General features: G+C 38.9%; 1 protein-coding gene across 2 annotated transcripts in view; it reads right to left on the bottom strand.

The window, feature by feature from the left end:
* Nucleotides 1-15,165: 15,165 nt before the first annotated feature.
* Nucleotides 15,166-25,132, bottom strand: part of LOC124595733 (tudor and KH domain-containing protein homolog) — a 68,904-nt gene continuing 58,937 nt past the window's right edge. For both annotated transcript variants that reach the window (XM_047134607.1, XM_047134608.1), the window contains 2 exons: nucleotides 17,165-17,345; nucleotides 15,166-16,733 (listed from right to left, as the gene is read on the bottom strand). In XM_047134607.1, coding sequence (XP_046990563.1) covers nucleotides 16,491-16,733; nucleotides 17,165-17,345 — 424 coding nt within the window. In that variant the 3' untranslated portion in view covers nucleotides 15,166-16,490. The remainder of the gene's footprint in view (nucleotides 16,734-17,164; nucleotides 17,346-25,132) is intronic.

Genomic DNA, 25,132 nt, shown 5'->3' with positions numbered 1-25,132 from the left:
AGTGGTTTCATTAGTTCATATTTACAATTCTTCAGTAGATATGGAGAAATTTCATCTAATCCTGCTGATTTTTTTCTGAGGTTATCAGTAAGCTGCAGCATGTCATATGTGCTTCTGTGTGTAGTGTACTGCAGTTCTGTTTGTTACAAGACTCAAATGAGTGCTGTATATCCTGTTTCATAAAGACATCATTTTTGACAGTATCTATGAAGTAATTATTAAAAATATTGCTGACAAGAAGGGGATTATCAAGACGTCATTTTAAATGCCGATTAAATATGGAACTGATGACATCTATGCCTCCTGAGATCTCTCCTGCCATGCACTACTTACATCATTCAAATTATATTAAAATGATGATATTTAGATACTAATGTTAACTCTGCACAGTGGACCACAAACAAAAATATCTCTATGCCAGAAACTCATCCAGCTGTAGATCTTTAGAGCTACTCATAAGAAGCTGGGATGGGTCACTAGTACTATAATAATTTTTAAAGTATTGAATTTTGTATCTGATTGTGTTTGTATTTTGTGTGCCTTTACTGGTGTATCAGTATTTTTTCACACAAATGTACGAAGGGCAATTTAATAAATACTGCACATTATTTCTTTTGGTTACACACTTATACTTTTTCAATATCCCTTTGCTGTCCTTCAGTACAGCCTCACTGCTTCACTGTGACTGAATCCCAACGTCTCAGAAGCTCTGGTATTCCATCCAGGACACAACTTCTACTCATCTGTTGAACGGCTCAGGTAGTGATGGTAGAAGGCTCTTCCAGAGAAAGATAATAGGTTTTATCAACTTCTGGAACAAATCAAAGTCTGGTTGACTCATATCCAGGCAGTAGGGAGAATACGGTAACAATTCCCATCCATATTCAGACAGTTTTTGGGCTACAACATGAACGATGGTGGTGTCTTCCAGGTAGGCCACTGCTGTGATAATACCATGCTACCTTGCAGCTTCGGCAGTGTCCGCACGCAGATGACGGCATCTTGTCTTTCACCGGCTACATCGGTAACATTGTGCAGCTTCGGCGGCAAATTCAGAAACTTATCATTGGTTTTCCTGGCCACCTTTTTTGTAGCAGCCTTGTACTTGCAATAGTCACTCCCAGTGTCCATTACATGCTTAATTATATTTTGACACAAGAGACCAATCAGTGCAACGATACGGTAGTGTGTGCTTGCCTAGATTGGCATTCTTCCGCTCACAGTAGCCAGTCTCATCTACACATGAATTCCAGTTAGGGTCCACAAGTCTATTGCCAAACAATCTAAGTTCATGTCAATGAAAAGTTATACAGTTGAAGTTTCTGTTTATATGTATGTCTGTTTTCTGTTGACCTTGATATTACTTAATAAATATCTTTGTGATACTGTAGGTCTTTGTTTTTAATTTTTCAACAACATGCATTCTCATTCCCTACAATGTCATTTATTTTGTTGTGAGTTTGATGGAATTAAATTAATTTTATATCAAGTTAAACAACTCATTAGGTGATGCACATGGGGGCCACTTTTTAAGGAATGTCAGATTTCCTTGTGATATTGATAAATGTGGTACCTCTTGGCTGTCGTTTGGCAGATGGAGAACTCCTACCACCATAGGTCAGCTTGCAAACATTGCTAATATGTGGGCAAGCATTGTTGGGGAGAATGTGTGGCCCAACATTGAGCAACTGAGGTTGGGTTTTGTGCAGGTATTGCATGAAGTTATGATAATACACTGCTGTGACACCTGTTCCACATGAGACACTATCTGTCATGATGATTCCTTGGTGTTCTTCAGCAAAAATCATCATTTGCTTGAGATTTGATTGAGTGTGTCGAAACTTGTTTGGGTGTGGAGCATCTGAAGCTCTCCACTCACTGGATCATGATTTGAACTCTGGTTCAAAGTCTCTGATCCACATTTCATCAATAGTGACAGTTCAACACAAGAATCCTTGACCATGGTTGAATAGTTGTTTGAGCAGAGTTTCAACGTCCAGATGTTTCTGCTTCTCTTCAGCAGTCAAACAGAGGGGACCCACCTCGAAAAAATTGTTCTCTTCTTCAAATCATTTGTCAGAATACGGAATACTGATGTGGGGGATTTCCCATGGCTTCAGAGAGTTTCCCATAGGTCACACTGCAGTCTTCTTCCCACTGGTTTCTCTGATATTCACCTAAATAAGGTGGGGGGGGGGGGGTGACAAACAGGGTGCACTTTTAGCCCTTATGGCTCTCAGCACTGTATTTCTACTCTAGTCAAGCACCCTTGTTGGTAGATAGTACTAACTGAATTTAACAATTACCGCAAATGGCAGTTTGTATTTGGAGCTGGTTGTTTACCGTGCAGGAATTGGCTTTCCTTTGCAGTGTCAACGTGGACTCTGTTGAACCTGTATTAAGCACTAACAGAAAAGAAAATTATCAGGAAAAGTTAGCTTCAAAGGTAGTAGGGCCTCCCAGACCAGATCTGTTGTCTGAGAAAGTGACAAAATCAAATAAGCGTGACTACAAGTGAACATTTAACAGAGAAGTGTATAATAAGCATTAAGTTCTTGCGTGAGTACACTGTACGAATGCCTGATTTTCAGCCTGGAAGTTAATTCATTAACTAATACATGAATTAGGGGCCTTGTACATTTGTCCAAAAAAATTTAAAAGAGCATGAAAACTTCCACTTACACAAAAATGTGAAACGGGGAGTAGTGAAAACTTAAACATTATTTCGTCCTTACCATAAACTGTACTTAATTACGTGCAAAATAACAAAATTCCACAAAAACAATTCTTCTTTTTTCCGACAAGTTATGCATATGATTATTATTATTATTTTCGATTATTCCCATTTAAGAGAGCGTTTGAACTTGAATTCCTTTATGATGATTGTTTGTGTTTTTTCTGAGCCCAAATTTTCTTCATGTGTTCACTGTGTTGTTTCTTTCGCTCCGCTGTTCATTTGCATCCTGGTCTCTTCTGTGTTGTGGTGTCAAATTTATGTTTTTTGATGATGTTCCTGAATTCAGTTCTGTTTTCTGCATCGTTTACTGTTATTTGTGCTTGTCTGAGGTCCTCTTCAACTTCTTTTATCCATTTTGTTTTTCCCCTGCCTGAGTTGATGACTTTAAGAATTCGCTTTGAAATTCTGTTTTCATTCATCCTGTGGATATGTCCGTAGAACTGCATTCTTCTTTTCCTTACTGTATCTGTAATCTTGTCTGTGTATTTATATAATTCTAATGTTGGTCTCTTCTTCCAGATTCCTTGCTCTTGTATCGGGCCAAAAATTTTCCTGAGAATTTTCCTTTCTTGTTTCTCTATTTCTTTGATTTTAGTTTGCCCACCTATTTGTGTTGTTTCAGATGCATACAGTGCCTCCGGAAGTACGACAGTGTTGTAGTGCCTCAATTTTGCGTTAGTGGATATGGACTTTTTGTTATAATAGTTCCACGTGAGTTTATATGCTTTCTGTAACTTTTTTATTCTTTCCTCATTGGCCTTTAGGTTGATCCCTGATGGCTGAATGATTTCTCCCAGGTATTTAAAATGTGGTACTTGTATGATTTTCCCATGGGTTGTCACAATAGGCAATTTGTCTTGTGGCACTCTTTCTATGTACTGGGTTTTCTCATATGAGATTTGCAGGCCAGTTCTTTGTGCAATTTCGTGTAACTTCTCTATGGCGTTAGTGGCTTCTTTTCTATTATTTGTATTATTTGTATTATTATTATTATTGTTATTCTTATTACTGACAGTGGCTAAAGTTGTATAAATGCTAATAAGCATAATTACCATACAGCAGAGGCTATTAACTTTGCACTCTGATATTTATGTGAATTTAAAAATTTGTAAACACCCAGAATGTATACCTACGAGCCGCCACTGTGTAAGTTACAAATTTCTAAATAAAACTGCCTAGAGCTGGAGTTGATCATAACAACTTTTTTCAGCTTGTGTTATGCTATCTGTAGGACATTTTATACCTTTAGGTATGAAATAAAAGATTTTGCTAACAATATTAAACACCCTCGTTTAACCTAAAGTAAATTTTAAAAAACAATAATGAAGGTCAGTTCTCTTTCAGTTTTGTAATAATGGACAAAATTATTCCTTCACAGCTGTGTTAGAGTATTTAAAACAAAGTCAATAAGATAAGCTGTATGTCCTGATAGTATAACTGAAGTACCCAACTCCTCAAACTGCTGTCTACAACATGGTCAATAATGAGTACTACATACTGCTCTTACAGCACACTATTGACAACGAAAAATTTATTTCCTAACGATGAGCCATTTCAGAACACTATTCAGTAAGACATTATTGAATGAAAATAAGTATAATTTGTTAACATTCTGATCTATTTCTTTATGGCTATTGCAATAATATAACATGTAAAATGAGGCTGTAATGAGTTACTTCACTCTGTTTCTCTAACAGAATTTTCTATCAACATTTATGCATAAAATATTTGAAGATTCTACTATAGTATTAACTTTGCCAGTACATTACAATTGCCATTAGTGTTGCGCAGTTCAGCATGTGGAAATGGGTATGCTTAAAACAACTGCCAGAATATTCTTTTGTCCACATATGCATGTTTAGAGTGCTCAAGTGACCCAAAAAGGGATCTACTTCTGTTTAACGTAAATTAGCTTGGATGTCATGTACAAATATGACAAACAATAGTGGGCCTAAGATTAATCCTTCTGGAAATCCATTCAGAAACACTTTTCAGTCAGAAAAACCTATTCTACTTACAACTGCAGACTGCTGCAGCATGGCTTCCTACATCTTTTCTGTGAAGTGTGAATAAGCAATTTTTTATCTATACAGTTTATTTGATATTGCCCCAGTAAGTCTAGAAGAATATTGTAGTTTGCAAGTCAAAACACTTTTGATAAGTGCACAGAGAATACTAGTAATATTTTGCTATTAGCAAATTCAGTTTTCCATTGAAATCATAGGTTTCAGTATAACTTTTATCTTACTCATCAGGAATGTATTTTTACTCCTTAAAAAGAGAATAGAGGTAATTCTCAAAATGTTGAGTGTTGATTCACAATTGGATAATGAGACTATAAGTATTTTGATGGGAAACTAACACAGTAATTATGATGCCAGCCATATTACATAAATTCTCGAAGGAAAACTTAATGACATGACAGCAAATTTTCACTTGAGCTCCATTTAAGAGAGACTGATGATTTCCAATGTGCACATCACCATTTGTTTTCTGGTTTGTAATTGTATGTAAATCCATATATTATCAACAGAAATAAAAACACTATAATAAACTGGGCTCTTCAGTTATTTGTTGTCATAACAAAACAAATTAAGACAGTTATTTGCATAGCTTTTTATACATTTATTTTTAAATTAAACCTCCACAGTGCCTTTTGACAGCTTTACCCAACTTACAAACCTTAGTCTGAACTAATGGAACATCTAAGCAAAGGTGGTTTTATACTCACTGAAAAAAGATATAAACAGATGTATATGCACAAACCCGAAAGTGATACGGCACAGGGCACAGCTGATGGTTCATAAGGAGGACACCCCTACCAGATTCACTGTAGATACTAGAAGCAGCCCAGCTTACGTGTTGTTGCAGTAACACCATGAGATATTGAGGAATCATTGCGCATGAGAGAAAAATACTCTGTTAGTTAAAATGCTCAAAATTTAGCATAAGAGGTTTAATAAAGAAAGCGGCTTATACAGATATCTGTTTTAATTTTGTCAAATGATGGAGACTCTCACCCTTCATTCTTTCCATAGTGCTTCTCAAGCCTTTGCAGATGTGATTCTTGTTAGGTCATGTTGATCAACACCTACCAGTGAGTTTCTGTGGTTCAGAAACTCTCTTTGGCTAAGTACATGACACCACCTATCATCTGAAAAATCTCTTATTTAGTGACTTTTTAAATTTCACTATGAACTTTACATTTACTTGCTGTTCCCTTTTAGTACACGATATTTTCTGGTGGAATGCAATAATATGTGTGTGTAGTAAACTGTGCGCCTACAGCCAGAGTGTTGATCGAACAAAGCTGTAAAATGCTGAAATGTGGGGGCAAAGCGGAAGGAAACAGATGCACCTCACATTCCACCCACAACATATAGTTAAGTTTATAATAAGAAAGGATTTCATTCTTTTTGTGTTGAATTTGTTTAATTTACACTTGTACAACAAATGGAGGGCTGCTAATACAGAGAAGCGAAGTCTTACATACATTACAGCAAACAAAAATTATGTGCCTTTTCAAAATATCAGCATCAGTAAAATGTCCTCCTTTCTGTTTCTCATGAGTATTTCGGTAGAGATTTGATTACCATAGAGATCTGAAGTGCAAACTGTTGGAATATCCAAGCTATTCACACATCTACTCCTGAATCTAAACAGACTTGTAGCTGGAAAAAATTTGGAGGCCAATTTTTTGTTGCAGCTATAATTAAGTATTTTGCAGATTTTCAGTCACTAATCGATGGAATCTACTCACTGGCAAAATGTTCAACAAGTTCACTAAACTAAAAAGCTGATTAGATCTTTTTTTTTACTTTCCATTTTTCTGGGTGCAGAAGAAAATGCATCTGACATCACGGTTCTGCAACACAGAGTATCTTACGACAACAGGCTCAGTCTCTTGTAGAGTGGGCTTAGAGGTGTTTTCTTTTTTGGTGTAGCAATTTACAATGGAAGTGGATATACAACTTTATTCAATGGAAAAAGTGTTTGTTTCTAAATACCACTAAAAAAAGGTTTAGTTCTAGCCATTTCTTCATGTGAATAAATCCCATATTAACTTACAAGGAAAGGTCGCCGGTGGTGGGATCAACTTTATGAAATCCTGCTGTAGGTTAAGCGCCCAAGTTTCAAACCTTGCAGCCATTGACCCTGGTTGGCCCTTGTCTGCAGGTAATAGAAAAAGAAGAAAAAAATATTGGAATTTCACGTGATGCTCTTCACCTTTAACAGAGTATGTTTACCAGACTGGTTGTGTAGTACAACTGTTGATGAACGGTCTCATGTGCAAAAGGTTGTGAGTTCAAATTTTGTTAGGTCCTCTGAAATTTGGATTAAATCTATTCTTTATTCCTATTCCTTTGTCACATCACTTTAATCAACATATTAATGTTTTCAAATTCCTGTCTTTCTTTTTTCTTCTTCCTATCATTCTTTTTCCAGTTGGGATCTTTCTACATGTGGTTTTATTTATTTTTATGCACTGAATTTGATTTAATTTCTTCTGTTGCATACCCTATATTTTTTTCCATATTACTGCATTATTTTTTTTGTTCACCATTTTGTTTGAATTTCATTTTATTTATAATCCCTTTTACATTTAAATTTTCATCTGCATTACTTTGGCCATAGTGGAATAAGAACTTATACTTTAGATGGAGGGCAGTAGAGGAGGTACGGAGGGGGGTGGGGGGATGGAGGGGGGGGGGGGGGGATGGAGGGGGGGGGGCGGTAAGTAGCGAAAAGGAGAGAAATAAAAATAAGAAGAAATTAAAAGACTGAGTGTGGTGGTGAAATGATGGCTGTGTAGTGCTGGAATGGGTTCAGGGAGGGGGCTGCATGGGTGAGGACAGTGACTAACGAAGGTTGAGGCAAGGAGCGTTACGGGAACGTAGGATGTATTTCAGGGAAAGTTCCCACCTGCGCAATTCAGAAAAGCTGGTGTTGGTGGGAAGGATCCATACGGCACAGGCTATGAAGCAGTCATTGAGATGAGGGGTATCATGTTTAGCAGCGTGTTCTGCAACAGGGTGGTCTACTTGTTTTTTGGCCACAGTTTGTCAGTGGCCGTTCATGCGGACAGACAGCTTGATAGTTGTCATGCCTACATAGAATGCAGCAGAGTGGTTGCAGCTTAGCTAGTAAATCACATGACTGGTTTCACAGGTAGCCCTGCCTTTGATGGGATAGGTGATGTTAGTGAACGGACTGGAGTAGGTGGTGGTAGGAGGATGTATGGGACAGGTCTTGCATCTAGGTCTATTACAGGGGTATGAGCCATGCGGTAAGGGACTGGGAGCAGGGGTTGTGTAAGGATGGACGAGTATATTGTGTAGGTTCAGTGGACGGCAGAATACCACAGTAGGAGGGGTGGGAAGGATAGTGGGTATGACATTTCTCATTTCAGGGCACGACAAGAGCTAATCGAAACCATGACAGAGAATGTAATTCAATTGCTCCAGTCCCAGATGGTACTGAGCTACAAGGGGAATGCTCCTCTGTGGCCGGACTGCGGGACTTTGGGAGGTGGCGGCAGACTGGAAAGATAAGGTGCGGGAGTTTGTTTGCGTACAATGATGGGAAAATAATTACGGTCAGTGATGGCTTCAGTGAGACCCTCGGTATATTTTGAGAGGGACTGCTCATCACTGCAGATGTGATGACCACGAGTGGCTAGGGTGTACGCGACTTCTTGGTATGGAATGAATGGCAGTTGTCAAAGTGGAGGTATTGCTGATGGTTAGTAGGTTTGAAATGGACGGAGGTACTGATGTAGCCTTCTCTGAGGTGGAGGTCAACATCTAGGAAGGTGGCTTGTTGGGTTGAGTAGGACCAGGTGAAGCAAATGGGGGAGAAGTTGTTGAGGTTGTGGACGAATGTGAATAAGGTGTCCTCAACTTCAATCCAGATGGCAAAGATGTCATCAATGACTCTGAACCAGGTGAGGGGTTTGGGATTCTGGGTTTTTAGGAAGGATTCCTCTAGATGGCCCATGAATAGGTTAGCATAGGATGGTGCCATGCGGGTGCCCATAGCCTTACCATGGATTTGTTTGTAGGGAATGCCTTCAAAGGAGAAGTAATTGTGGGTGAGGATATAGTTGGTCATGGAGACTAGGAAGGAGGTTGTTGGTTTGGAATCCATAGGGTGTCTGGAAAGGTAGTGTTTGATAGCAGTAAGGCCATGGGCATTAGGAATAGTACTTACCCCCTCCCCCCTCTGCACCTTCTCTCCTGCCCTCCGTCTAAACTGCAACACTTTACTGTCCGCCACTCCCACAATACTATCCCTCCCCCTCCCCGCCCCAGCCTCCTCCTTACCCCCACCCAGTCGCCACTCCCATCATGCGCTGGTGCTGCTGCTCGCAGTGTAGTTTCAGTTATCTGAGACTGTAGACGTGTGTGCAAGTTGCATTTGTGTGAGTGTGTGTGTGTGCACGTGTGTGTATGTGTGTTTACTGCTGACGAAGGCTTAATGGCCGAAAGCTATGAGTGTGTGAATCTTTTTATTGTGCCTATCGCGACTCAGCATCTCTGCTATATGGTGAGTAGGAACTTTCCTTCTCTGGTATTGTTACATTCCATCCAGGATTCTCCATTATTTGATGTAATTTATACTTTAAATTTTGTATGATGTTAACTATCCAAAAAATGTATGTCTTGTAATGAAAAATACATTTTTGACTATGATAGACAAATAGAAATAATTAAGTTCACATGCGCAAGGGTCTCAAGTGGAAAAGAATGATAGGAAAAAAACGAGCAAGTACTCATAAAAGTCAATATGGTGATTAAAATTATTTGACAAACCAACAGAAATAAAGACATTAGATTTTATCCAATTGATTGAACAAAAATAGTGATCAAAGTTGTTTCAATCAAGATTTCAAAACAAAAATTTCAAAGCACCTGATGAGAATCAAACCCACAGCCTCCCTCACATGAGACCTGTACTTTAACTATTACATTGCACAACCACTCCATTAAGTATCAGTTTTTTAAAGCTGAAGAGAAGAATGCAAAATTCCAAAATTTTGTCGATTACTCGCAAACAAGGGTCCAACAGGGTGAACTGCAAAAGGCTGTGATACCTGGGACCTTAACCTAAGTCATCGTACAGATGCATTGAAAAAGTTGATCCCACCACTGGGGGCCTCTCCTTGTTAGAACAAATGTTCCAAGAAAAGAACAAAAATGCAGGCATTTAAATCCACGTTTCGAGATGTTTATTTTGTGCACGTTAGAAAGACTTTTGGACGGTGACTGCCACAGCTGGCTGACATGGTACTTCACTAAAGCTCTGTATACTAGGCTTAAGACAACCTGACAACCACACTCCTAAATAAGGAACAGTCTTGCACTGACACTACACCGATTTGCACACCCAGTCAAGAGAGGTCAGCACAGTTCAATATTCCTCGAAATGCTTTACAAGGTCCATGACAATTTAACTATTTTTTATGAGACACTAGTGAGAGATATTTCTATCCCTAGTCTGAAGTCTGATAGAAGCACTATTTCCAAATGTGTATATTAAAATTATGGTTGCTGTTTTCCCCAAGCCTGGAACAGAACTTAATATAGGTGTACTGTTTTTCCACATTTGTGGTTACAAACTGACAACTTTAAGAATCCATGATAATGGAAAACCTCTCTACTCTCCACAGCTGAGATGCATGCACACAACAGGAATGTGGCATTGTGACATGCTCTACACAGATTAGTAAGTGCTATTCTAAAACCACCTCCATTAATGCAATAACGTCATCACTGTAACTCTGATGTTCCAAACAGGTTTGAATGGCAAATATATAAAACCATCCACCTCTTCTGTGCACTGATACTTTCAGAATGCTAACACTCAAATTCTCAATTTGTGTGGCTATTGTATCAGTACTTGCTGTATTGATAGCTTATTAATAATGATACTGCATACACAACTACTGAAATAGTCCCCCCTTCCCCCCTGAAAAAAATAAATGTTTCGTTTTATCCAGTTAAAGCATTGCAAATGGTAGAATTTTCTTGTCAGTTTCTTGTTTACAAGGTGGATTTAATATCTGAATGTACAGGGACCGTAATTAAGGTTCCAGTTTCAAAACGCTGAAGAAAGAGAACAGCGACTCACACCCAAACCTCCAAATGTCAGACACTCAGATCTGTGCCAAATGTTGTATGTCGATAGAGTATCAAACCAAAACTCTGACTTAGTTCAAACTATGTGCTGTTGTCCAGCAGAATGGGCGTAAACCCCTCTAATGACAATTTTTTCTCTCTCTCTCTCTCTCTCTCTCTCTCTCACACACACACACACACACACACACACACACACACACACACACTCAGAGTCACTCATTCAGGGACAAAGGCTTCTTAATAATGGTTGCATATGAAGTAGTGTGTGAAGCAAATTATTTTAGTACACCCACATTTCATGAAACCCACATTTGTGCATACACCCTATAATTGCAGAATGAAAGCTTGTGTCTGGAACAGAGCTCTGTCGAAATTTCAGTGGGTCTGGGTCCATCAACAAGTTTAGCCACTATCTATCCACGACAGTGAGAATTATAGAAATGTGGAGAACACAACTAACTGATTGTATGTGAGGGACTGCAACTTTAGAAGATTATTCTGTTGTTGCAGACTAATCTCTTCTGGAGAATTTCGAGTAGCATCGGCTATTTTATGAGTCATATGCTTGTACATTCTGAAGAAATGAAGATTGAGGTGTTTGGCAAACGGAGTTTGTGTTTGTTGGAATATGTGAATCGTGATTTTGTCTTCTGGTAGGTTATTTTGTACATACACATTATGAAGAACACTAGTGCCTCTGTGGGGCTCGTAAGAGTCAAATATTAATAGAAGTTCCTCTTCACTGACTTGTTCCACAACTGCTTCTTGTAGAAATGTCCTGAACAGTTCCTTTGTCAAATTTCCAGAGGAGTGAGAGTGGACAATTACATTTGATGCTGGGAATATGGACTGAGGTATTTGAGTACGCAAAGAACAAGGCTCCTGAAGGACAATAAACAGCTTTGGAGCATGTCTGTCCATCTGTGAAAGCAATGGAATAATTGTGTACATATGGGTTGTCATGTGAACGGACTGTACAACCTGCACAATACTTTTAAAACCTCTAGTTGCAGGAGTGTGACCCGCAGACATCATTTTCAATCCACTTTCATCGGTATTGCAGATATTTATGTCTCTGTAGGCTGTCATGAGTGCACGAGTTGTTCATTGCCAGTTCTCTGCCGTTTTCTGGACGTTATTTCTGTTGTAGCACATTTTCATTGCAACAAAAGATTTGACTTTACGGCTTACAATATTGATTCCAGCACAAGACCCAACTGTCACTGGCATCAAATCTTGGGAAATTTAACTGACCCACTTCTGTTTTGTGCAAAATTTGATGTCTACATCATGAACACATCGACCTTCCTGGCTGCGGTGTTTGAAAATCTCGATCACATGTATTGTAATATGCTTGTACTTCTGCTTCACAGACATTAACTCTCCACTTTCTCCACTGCCGCTTCCATTCATACAACATACACTGTGCAGGACATCTAGTGTGAAATCTATTTTTCATTGCACGCATCGTGCATTGTGCACATGTATCTATATAAATGTACTCTACAGGTTTGCTGCTTTCAGTTAACGAAGTGAAAGCAGATTACCCAAAGAAAATTTCTATAAACTCTGAACAGTCTTTTTACATATCAGGACAATGTTCTCCCATATAACTGTTTCATGCATAAAAAGTTAAAAAAACTAGTCATCAGTGGGGTTCGAACCACAGAACCTCAGTACAATGACCTAACACTCTACCAACTCACCCACAGATGCTTAGTCACAGTTATGCTTTTGCTTTGTTCTGGTAGTTCTGCTGATACTTTCAATTAACATTTAAGCCCCTTCTGCTAGATGACAGCACACAGTATGAGCTAAGTCAGTTGATACTCTATCGACTTTCAATGTTTGGTACAGATCTGAGTGTCTGGCATCTGGAGGTCTGTGTGTCAGAATGATGCCAAATTTGAACAGCATATTATCGACACAAGGGGAAACATTATGGGGGGATGGGGGGGAGAACAAGATTACCAACACATAGTGCTGAAAGTGTCATAACGTAAATAGACAACATTTGTGGCATTGTTGGTTAGGTAAGCCCATAAACTACATCAAGGTTGTACCACATGGGATGGGAAAAATCAGTTTTTCATTGTCTTGAGGCCAAAAACCGTATAAAACACATAATGGCATATGTTTTTAATTGTCCTGGGACCAAAAACTGCATAAAAAGCAAAATGGCATGTGTTTCTAATTGTCATGATACTGGCGCAAGACATATTCAGTATGTTCTCCACGGCTTTTCCCCATCCGTTGAATTGAAAAACAGCATGTTCCCCACCAGACTGTAGTGTCTCGGGGTTCATGTTCAGTATGCATTGCACAATGCATGCCTTCAATTCAGCTACATTCATAATTGGAGCACTGAATACAACATATTTCAGATAACCACACAGCCAGAAGTCACACGGATTAAAATCAGATGATCTGGATGGCCTGGCTGTAGGGAAGTGATGACTGATAATTATAGGATTTCTGAAATGCCTCTGCAACAGTCACTTCACTGGCTGTGCAGTGTGCAGAGGAGCGGTATACTTCATACAAATTATCCTACCTACACATCCACGCTGTTCACGGGTTGGAATGACGATGTGCAGAAGACCCTCATAGCGTTTGCCAGTGATGGCACACGTAACAAGACCCGAAGGACTCATCTCCTTGAAAAAATAAGGACCTATGATAAAGGATGCTGTCAATCCACAACACACCACACCACACCACACAGTCACCTATCCAGAACGAAGTCTACTGGTCGATGTGCATGTGGATTTTCCATTGCGCATATTGGCGAGTCCTTGGGGATAGAAATGGGCTTCGCCTGCACATGGAATACTCCATGGTCATTCACTATCCACTTCCATGTGAGCAATAATTCCAGAGTGAATGTTTCTTTTGCTGGCAGATTAGCAGGAAGCAACTCCTGAACATGGGTGATTTTTGTGGATAGTAATGCAGGACATTTCATAGGATTTTAAGCACAGGCATGTCCAACATTTGGGCTATTTCCTGAGCACTGCATGTTTGCACACCACTACACCACTTGGGCATCTCAGACACAAACTGAAGAACAGCCATGTGCCATACATTGCCAGTGAGCACATTCCGACACCTACAGTGGCATCTATTGGTCAAATTTTCGATATGTGACTTTTTTTTGTTTTTGTTCCATGATGTTTCCCTTTGGGTTAATAATATGATGTTAAAATTAGACATCATTCTAAGCAGCATATGAAACCGGAACTTCAATTATGGACACCCCATGTGTTTCACTAGAATTTTCCTTTCTCACTCCTGTTCTACACACAAAATAACAGAAACAATGAAACTACAAACAGAGAACAATGTAATAAAAAAAAGTCTGACAATTAAATCTAGTGAGAAGGCAGTATTTTTCAGAAGCCTAAACACATGCAAACTGTAGGCAACATCAGAGTGGAAAGAAGTGAGGGTTCAGTCTCACCTACCCCACACCTCACTTCTCACAGGCATTCTTCTCTCTGCCTACTGTATTTTAAGTTATTTCTTCTGACTTTGCTTTGTACTTTTTACATTAATTTGTCACTCTTTTTCTTGTTCTACACTAACTTTAGGACTTCGCAAACACTGTAATCTCTCTTATTTTGTCCTTAAGCTCCTTTTGCTAGGTTACAATAGAGAAAGTGCATAATTTTACAGTCAGTGTAATCTATTGCTTCTTATCCAGTAGAACAGTACTTTTTGAAAAAGAATTCACTTTTTCTCCAAGGAATGCGATGTACGTAAGTAGTATGAACTGAAATGGAGTTACAAATCTAGCAGCACCCCTTAAATCCTTTGATCTCCTTACATTCTAATGACTGAGGAGCCGAAACACTATCAGTACTCATAGAGGGGTCAAACAATGGTCCTGAATATTGTTTCCTTTGCTGCAAAAGTATATTTCTCCAAATTTTATGTATATTTAAGGCCAAGCTGCCATTCATTATAATAAGTAAATGTTTTGCACAAGTCATTCAAAATCTTCCTATAGTTATTCAAATATAAAAATTTGCTGTACACAACAATTGCACCAATACAGAATCTGAGATTTCTGCCACCACTGTCTGACAGAAAATAAGAAATCCAAATGCTCTTCCCAAAATTACATATTTCTCCTAACATACTGTAACAATGTTATTATCAGTAAGAATGTGAACAAACTATTTGTGCTGGATTTATATGAATAGAACAGCCAACTGAATGTAAATGTTATAACTATAAGGAAAAGGTAATTAAGAAAAATCAACAGACACAATGAGTGAACACATGAAGTTGTTTAAAGCATGTTTATTATGAAAGGACAGTCAAATGACATGACTTATTGCCTGGTACTGTGAACATATTATTCACACATCTTTAAAAACTCAGTCTTCAAAGACATCACAATCCAGTTATCCTCAAAATAGAATAAAACTCAGAATACAGTTAAGAAATAAAATAATAATTATAAAAGTTTGGGTAAGCCAATAACATTACCAGATCAATATGTTTCATAAGTATTTTAAGCCATCTTTTACACCAAAATGCAACAATAATAATTGGAAACTGAAAACATAAAACTTCACTGCCCTTGTGGTTTTCAGGAATCTCTAACAGCAGCTGGCACATGACTTAAGTTTTTTGGTTTAAGTTAACAGAAGTTGTAATTTCATATTAATTTCTGCCATGTAGCAGTGCAAAGCTATAAAGTAAAATGCCTAAGGCCTACAAACAAATATGAATTAAATTTTTCCTTCTGAATGTATTAGAGCAATCAATATTACTGTAACTGATTTACTGCTTACAAAACCCCTACAAAGCAGTAGAACAAAATGTGTCCTATTTAGGACAGTATGCACAACACCAAAACTAAAAAAAAGAGTTAGAAACAAACAATCAAACAAACAAATAAAATACTATTCAGTATCTATTAATGCAGTGATCTACTCCCCTTGAAAACTTTTTCATGGGCAGACACCACTAAAATAAAATTTACAGCCAGAAAACATACTTTCAGAATGGGAAGTCCATCCAGAGCAACTGATATTAGATACTGTCAGAAACTATGTTCAAAAAAATTATTGACTTTAAATGCTTTATTAATTATACCAATTTTATCAGCTTCTAAATATTTAACACGCAGACATGAAGCACAACCCATTACTATCACAACACAATAGTTAATTCAAGGAATAACTTACTGTTATGCCAAGACGATTTTACGAAAAAATTTCATTAAGGGAAGCTGACTGGCCATAAGTCTGATTAAAAAAAAAAAAAAGATGGCAGACTGGGCAGGAAAAAAAATGGTTACATTGATAAAACTATGGCGAGAAATTGCATCATGATATTGATTGTGGGGAAGGGGTGGAGGGTGGTGGTGGAGGGTGGGGGGAGAGGGCAAGGGGGGAGGGAGAGAGGGAGGGAGGGAGAGATACCGATCATTCGTGTAGGGGGAGGACATGGTAGGTGTCAGAGACTTTATCCGAGTGAAATCACCACTTGAAAGCAGTAAATGATATAGAAATTACTTAAAGGAACTCAATTTCATTAACATAAACATCCAGAGAATAAATAAAAACTATCAGAAATGTGAAATGATTGTTCCAAGGATAGCATTAAGTAATTTCCAAATCACTTTCTTCATCCGAATCACTGTCTGGCAACAGAGGTAATGACTGTTTATGTTCACTGTTTTCATATGACAAGTTTGATGTACGAGAACTGCTTTCTGAGTTAGTGATACCATTTACAGTCTTCTCTGCTATATTGTTATTCGCACTTGAACTGGTTTCTGTAGCAACTGGCTTCTCCCATTCAGCTAGGTCACGTTTAACAAGTTCTGCTGCAACAGGTACATCCTAAAACACAATAATTAACTGTTTATTGTCTAAAAAAGTTCTAAATATATACTGACCTACTTTAAAAATGTCAAATAGCAGGTAGTGTACAAATTGCTAACACAAGTTTTTAAATGCTGTCACAATCAATTCCAAGAATCATTAGGTCTTATTGAGGGAAGTACATCTTTACATTATTGTGGAAAATGTGCACGAGTCACTGTAATTCATTTACAGATATTTGCACTTTCAGTAGGTACAAATAAATGAAATTATTCTGATTAATCCTTGAAACTTTGCTTCTATATTTAAACTCCAGCAGGTTTAAAAAAGGTGAAATTATTTAAAATAATACCTGAATCACTGTTGAATCTCCTGTATAGGGCCAACAACACTGAATACCTAAATACACTTCTGCACATTATGTGACACATTTATACAGCGCAAGGTACCTTGGGTCCTGTGGTGTTGACAAGTGATACACACGGAACAGGACTGCCTTCACGCTCTTGTCGCTGGTCTGTACGTGGCCGTTCTCTGTATCCATCCACTCGTGCCATAATTACAACCCACTGTGCCACATGGCACAAATCCTCCATGAGTTCCCTAGCTTCTTCTGACCACTGATCACCTCTGAAATATAGAAGGTATCAAATATAATCTTGTCCAGAACACTTTAGGATATGGGAAGGGAAACTTCCTCATCTCTGACCGAAGAATTAGGTATTATATAAGCTCACCTGAACATCAGGAAAACAGCAGATATGGAACAAGGATAAGTACATCACTGAGAAACCAAGATATCGTTTTCAAACTTACTAATGAGAAAGGAAGATCACACTGTAACATCCCCCTAACAATAAGGTCAGTAAAAAATTTCTTACATCTTCTTCCTAGTCCACATCTGTTGTTCAAATGGTTCAAATGGCTCTGAGCACTATGGGACTTAACATCTATGGTCATCAGTCCCCTAGAACTTAGAACTACTTAAGCCTAACTAACCTAAGGACATCACACAACATCGAGTCATCACGAGGCAGAGAAAATCCCTGACCCCGCCGGGAATCGAACCCGGGAACCAGGGCGCAGGAAGCGAGAACGCTACAGCACGACCACGAGCTGCGGAACACATCTGTTGTGTATAGTACATTTGTATTTCAACTCTGTAACTCAAAAGTGCTACAGATTTTTGGTGCAGACTTTAGTTGAGAGCAAAGTATTTATATAATTGAAGTTTTTACTTTTTCCACAAGCCAACAAAGAAAATTATGAGCAGCTGATGTGTATATAACGCTCTGAAAAACTTAAGGATGAGCTAGATAAAGTAGCATAACATATTAACTACTTGGTGGAAATAAATGAAAGTGCGGGAGCATGCTGCCAGAGATCTCCTGGTCCCGCACAGAAAGTTAGATGTCAAACGGCACAAGATCAGCATGACTACGTGCCAAATGGGGCTGGTCCTGCAACTTGAGGCAGCTGAAGGAAAAAAGTGTGTGTGTGTGTGTGTGTGTGTGTGTGTGTGTGTGTGTGCAAGTAGTTATGGTGGGCTGTTGTGGTGTTTGTAATTACAACATGGCCCAGAGACAACATCTGGATCACTTCACATGTGAAAGAATCACTGGGAACCTGGAAGAAGGATGAAGTGTGACAAGTGTGGCTCAGGGATTTAGTACTAATCACAGCACTGTTTCACACGCATGTGGTGTTGATCAACAACAGCAGCACATGACCACTACATTGTGCAATAGGTAAGAAGGCATCCACATCAAACAGCAGTGGAGGTGCAACCACATTTAATAGGACTGGAAGGCATGCAGTCTTATCTTGCAATGTGGCACAGTGACTGCGTGGGGGTGGCTCTTTGCCCAAAGACCCACACATTGTGTTGCACTGACAACTGCACATGTGTGGCACCATTTATGATGGTACTTAGAGCACAGAGACTCCGACTAGCAGATTCAGTCCAAATAGCGATTCTGGACGTACCCTCATAGATGATAAGATGGGAAAATTTAGTGCCCCCAAGAACATTAACAAACATGATCGTTTTTGTGGTCCAGGTTTTATGATGTGGGGAGGCATAATGTTGTACACTCTCCAATCAACATTACTATGATACTCCTTTCCAAAGAGTGTCATTTCAGGATGCATTCTGTCACGATTTCATTTTTATGGATGACAAAGTGTGACCACATTACGCAGCAAAGGTAGAGCAGTTCTTGGAATGAGAGGATATTCAGCAGATGGAGTGGCCTGCTTGTTTCCCCCGACTTAAATTGCATCGAGCACAAGTGGAGTGCAATGGGGATACATATTACTGTATGTCCACAAACATCAATGAGCATTCAGCAGTTGCCAATAGAGATGGCGGAGGACTTTGTGAAGTCCCTTCCACGAGAACTTTTCATCAACCTGGTTGCCAGGATGGGAGCACATTGCAGAGCATGCATTGCTATCCATGGTAATCACATCCTACTAAGAACCATGTCCCGCCTTTTATAATGTCCAAGGGACCATCAAGAATCACTGTGACTTCAGTGTGATTATTGTCTTTGAATAAACTGTCATTTTTAATCATCCAATTGTGTATTTCTTCCAGTTATCTTCTGTATTATACTGTACGATTTCTTTATATGTACAGTCTAAGTTTCGTTGAGCTATTTACTTGGTAGTGACACACCACGTTAAACTTACTTTTGTCCATATGTTCTGCACACCAATGTAGTTTGGAAAATTTGTATTGAACGAAAAAATAAGTTACATATCTGAAAAATTTGTTGCAGACAGTTTCAGTATTCCACGAAGTTCCAAAACAGTGCACACTCTACTGCAGATGAAAGTTTCATTCTGGAAACACCCCTTGGCTGGGGCTAGGCTATTTATTTTCAGAGTGTTAATCCAACGACATACAAAGAAGCAGTTGTGCTAAGTTTGGAAAGCACGACAGAAGTACTGTCAGAAATGAGAGTGTGGGGTGTGTGTTGCATTTGCCTTGATAGCTCGGTCAGTCAGAGAATATCGTGAGAAAGGCAAGAGTCTGTGCTATAGTTCCAGCCCTGTACATAATTTTAATCTATCAGAGATTCACTACAGTGCATGTTCTGCTCCAGAAAATTTCATTCTGCAAATCTAAGTTGTCAATATATTATATCAGTGGCTGTCCAACTGTGGCCTGTAGGCCACTTGTGGCCTGAATTAAGAATTCGTGCAGCCTGTGGTTCTCAAGCAGATTTTATAATAATATGCATCTATCAACTAACAGCTGAATTCAAAACCATCATCTACTGTTACCAGCTTCGAGTTGGTTTTCCTGCTCAGGAACAAACAAAAATACTTAGAGAGGCAGTAATATTTTTAAGACATGTTTAATTGTAATTGATGTTGGTGAATTCGGCAGCGAGACAAGTAAAACAAGTGGGGGCAAACTTGTTAGCAAAATAATTGCATCATATTTTACACGTACATTGCAAATTTTAGAATTTGCAATGTGTAGTCCAATATTATGCTAAGTACTGTGGAGTGCACAGCAGAGAGAACTTTTTACTGTATCATATATTAAGCCTTTAGTCCTGTTTCATTCATGGATGGAATGTGGGAAGAATTACACCTTGTACACCTTTGTGTGAGCTGTTATCTGCCTATTTTATCTGTGATAGAGACTTAGGGGGCTGAGGAATATTCACAGTATCTACCCTGAAATATAGTTCTTGAAATCTGATGCACAGACAAGTCGTGCACAATGTTATTCGAGACAGAGTACGAAGGTTTCTTTTCTATCGTTTTCTGATATTACATAATACATTAATAAACTGATAAGTTAATCATGGTATTTAACTCCTAAAATAATCAGCAACAATTTTGGAAACCATTCAGTGGTAAAGATATATAAATCATTTATTTTGTTCATCTAGGTGAATGATCAATTTGCATTTGGATTTGTATCTGAAATAATTAAATTTACAGAACAAAGCGGACTGTATATGAACAAATATTGCTGTGAACGCTACAATACAGTGGTAATCAGCAGTTCACGCTTATTTTATTCACTGTGTAAGTCACATTTTAAATTTTGCACTCACATTAAAAGCAATTTTGTGTAAAAGAGTTAGCAGAATTGTTAACAAAACATAGCTCACACGTGCAGAGTTACCTTAAAGTATGCACAGCTGTCCTGATTTATCTAACACTATTTAGATTGTTACAAAAAATGGGTGTTCTTTTCCAGGATAATAATGATCATTATTTACTTAAATTGCATGATGTGTTGGGGACAGATATAAGACTGGCACACGCTGTAGATAGATAAAAGAGTCTGCACATGTATGTAAATGCAATGTTTAACTATGTGGATGTGGAAAGCTACCTAAAAAAAAAAACACATCCAAGCTGGCCAGCACATCGGGCCCTGTCATTAATAAGTGCAGTGGATGTGATTGTGGGCCAATGCACCTCCCCGTGTTCCAGGAGTGGGCACTTTAGCACACTCAGTTATCCATGTGTGTTGTAGAATAAAACTTATCAAATGCAAAAGACAACTGGCTGCATATTCTGCCTACATAAATTCCCAAATAATGCTAAGCCTCACGCAAACAAGTGTATGAACAGCTGGATGAGAAATGGTCGACAATCTGAAAACAAAATCTGGTATGCCAACCTGTCAAGAAATTGCTCATAAATCATCTACAGATCTGCTACAAGTTTCTACATAGGCAATCAACTCCACTAACAAAGTTATCAATGAACCAACACAAAGTTAACAATGAACCAACCTGGACCATAAATTCGGCCTCCACTAACTGCAAACCACTCCATGATATATGACTCAGCACTTTCATTTTTGGTAAACAGATTTATCACTACTGAACTGTTGAAAATGGCTTTGAAAGAAAAATAAGAAATTATGTTTTGTGTACTTGCGTCGCTTTCCCTTTTCTGTTCCACTCACAAATAGTTCACGGGAAGAACGATTGCTGAAAACCTTCCTTGGGGGCTTAAATCTCTTTAATTTTATCTTCACAGCTTTTTTGTGAGATATACATCAGAGGAAGGAGTATATTGGCTGACTCTAAACTTCACCACACCTTGAGACAGAACACGTCTCTTACAGCATCTGACACTGGAGTTGGCCGAGTACCTCTGTGATGCTTCTGCACTTACTACAAGAACCAGTAACAAAACATGCTGCACTTCTTTGGATCCTTTCTATTTCATCTATCAATCCTATCTGGAATGGATCCCAGACTGATGAGCAATATTCCACTACTGTTCAAACAAGTGTTTTGTAAGCTACTACATTCATTGATGGACTGCGTATCCTGAAGTTTCTTGCAATGAATCTCATTCCTACATCTGCCTTAGCAGCGATTAATTCTTTGTGACTGTTAAACTTTAAATCTCTCTGTATGCATATTCTTGTATATGTTATGGAAGTAACTGCTTCTGGCGATTGTTCTGCAATCGTGAATTATACAATGAAGCGTCTCCCTGTCTACATATTCACAATACATTACATTTGTTTATGTTGAAGGCCATTTGCTGCTCTCAGCATCTAGCGTCAATCCTCTGTCATCTTCCTGCATTTCACTACATTTTTCAACAGTTGCATCTTCTATGTAGACAACACCATCATCCACGAAAAGTATCAGGGAACTTGTGACGATGTGTATTGACATTAATATATTGTGCGAAAAGTAGTGGATCTGTAGCGTTCCCTGAGTGGTAAGCATGAAGTTACTTTCACATTTGAAGACCTCGCTCAACTGACATGTTGTGTGTTACTTTTACATCTGAAGACTTCTCTGCATTGAGAATGACGTGCTGTGTTCTGTTTTCTAGAAATGATCAATCCAACCACACGGCAGATCTGATATTCTACACACTTGTATTTTGTTCATTAGACGGCAGTGTGGAGCTGTGTTGAATGAATTCCAGAAATCGAGAAACAAGGTACCAACCTGGACACTTGTATCTACTGATATCTGGGTCTTGTGGGCGAACAGAGCAAGCTGGGATTCGGACAACTGTTGTTTTCAGAACACATGTTGATTTCTACAGAGGAGATTTTCGGTCGCCAGAAATGCCACAATATGTGAGCACAAAACAAGTTCCAAAATTCGACAACACACCAACATCAGAGATGTAGGCCTACAGTTTCACGCACGTGTTCAACAACTTAGAAACACTTTGATAATCCACAGACCTACAGTTAACTGCTGCTAAAAGTTGGCAAGTTCTTTCGCATACTCTATGTAGAATCATACTGATATCCTACCAGGTCCAATGGCCTTTCCTCTGTCGAGTCATTTCAGTTGCTTTTCCATCACTTATTTCGAAATTTGGAAAAAAACTTTGCACTTTGACCTTTCCTGTGTCGTCCTCTGTTTCAAAGCCGTTATGGTCATGCACTGTCAGGACAGATGGCTTCAATCCACTTACTGATATAATGTAAGACCAAAACTTCTTAGAATGTTCTGTCAAGTTGGTTGGTAGAACTTTACTTTTGAATCTGTCAAACGTTTCATGTTGGCCCTACTTATGCTAATTTTGGCTTTGTTTGATTTTTGTTTGTCTGTGACACTATGGCTATGTTTAAATTTGCAATGAAGCTCTCTCTGCTTTTGTTGCAGCTTTCTAGTGTGGTTGTTGAGCCAAGGCGTGTTCCTTTTATTCCTCACAACTTCACTTGGTACATACCTATTTAAAAGATATTGTACAATGCTCTTGAACTTTGCCCACTGATGCTCAAAACTGTTAGTACTGGAGATTAACTTTTGATGTTGACCTGTCAGATAATCTGACTCTTGCCAAACAGAAACATTATCCCATCTTTCTTTGTTTTCCATTTAACAGCCACGTTCAGTGATACTGTAATGGCCTTATCATCACTTATTTCCCTCTCTACACTAACTGAGTCAAATGGTTTGCATGTCACAAGCATGTTCAAGAAGATACCTTCACAAGTCGGTTCCCTATTTAACTACTCAAGGTAATTTTTGGATATGGCACTTAGAAAAATTTCACACTATTCCAGACCCTGATGACCGCACTAACCCCCCCCCCCCCCCCCCCGCCCACTGCCCCCCCTGCCCAAAAAAAAATCACTTGAGCCTTCCAAGAAGTTGAAGTCCTAACCTAGTACTATAACATGCCCAGGAAACTCCTCATACGTTCCACACCTTCTGCTCCTGAGACAAGGGGTCTACAAAAGCATCTGATGACTATGTTTGATCCACCTTTAACACTTATCTATACCCAAATTATTTTGCATTCAGAATCTGTATTAATCTCACTAGATAGTACGGTATTTTTGATGGCTATAAACACACCTCAACCACCAGCATTCAACCTATCTTTGTGATATATATTCCACTTGGAATTTAGAATTTTATTGCTATTGAAATCTGATTCCAACCACATTTCTGTGCCTACTGCTGTGTTGTTACTATTTACATGTGAGACTAGACCTCTTTTCAGACACTCTTGCAGGTTTCTACAAAGAATTTCTCTCTCTTATCTGCTATCACAAACTGTATCCTTTTGGGACTCAGAATGCATCTAATCTGGCCTGTGGATGGATTTCTCTGGACTAAAAAACACCAAATCTGCAGGTCACATGTAATTCAGTACCCTAACACATGCCTGATCTATTTAAGGGACTCCTACGTTCCTCCTCCCGAAAGTGGGGGTCGTGAAATTCACATCCAAGATCATCACAGAATTGTCAGAGCCTCTGGTTTAAGCTCCTACTTGGTTCCAATCCAGAGGACCACGATTATCTCTGGGAATAATGCTAGCTGCCTACACCAAGTCAGCCAGCCACCTGTAGAAACTGAGGATGGCCTCTCAATCTAGGTGGCATGCGTCATTTGTGCTGACATGAACTATGATTTGCAGCTGGGTGGGCACAGTATTTTCAATCGCTGCCAACAGAGCCTGCTTCATATCTATGATGAGAACCCCCCCCCCCATACCCAGAGTGCAGACAGGGTGGACACTGGCCCTCTTCCTCGACCTGTCGTATCACTGGAGCTCCCAATGACAAGCAACCTCACCCTCTGTGTTTGTCAGAGATCTACATCTACTTCTGCATACATACTCTGCAAGCCACAATATGGTGCATGACTTAGGGTACGTTGTACCAACACTAGTCATTTCCCTTCCTGCTCCATTTGCAAATAGAGCGAGGAGAAAAAACTACTGCCTATGTGCCTCCATAAAAGCTCTAATTTCTCTTATGTTTGTAGTCCTTATGCGAAATGTACATTGGCAGCAGTAGAATTATTCTGCAGTCAGCTTCAAATGCTCATTCTCCAAAATTTCTCAACAGTGTTCCTCGAAAAGATCATCATCTTTCCTTCAGGGATTCCCATTCGATACGCCGAAGCACATCTGTAATATTTGCGTAGTGATCCAAGCTA

This window comes from Schistocerca americana, chromosome 2, assembly GCF_021461395.2.
Source record: "Schistocerca americana isolate TAMUIC-IGC-003095 chromosome 2, iqSchAmer2.1, whole genome shotgun sequence".
NCBI classification, from domain to species: domain Eukaryota; kingdom Metazoa; phylum Arthropoda; class Insecta; order Orthoptera; family Acrididae; genus Schistocerca; species Schistocerca americana.
This window is presented reverse-complemented; position numbering and strand designations above follow the sequence as displayed.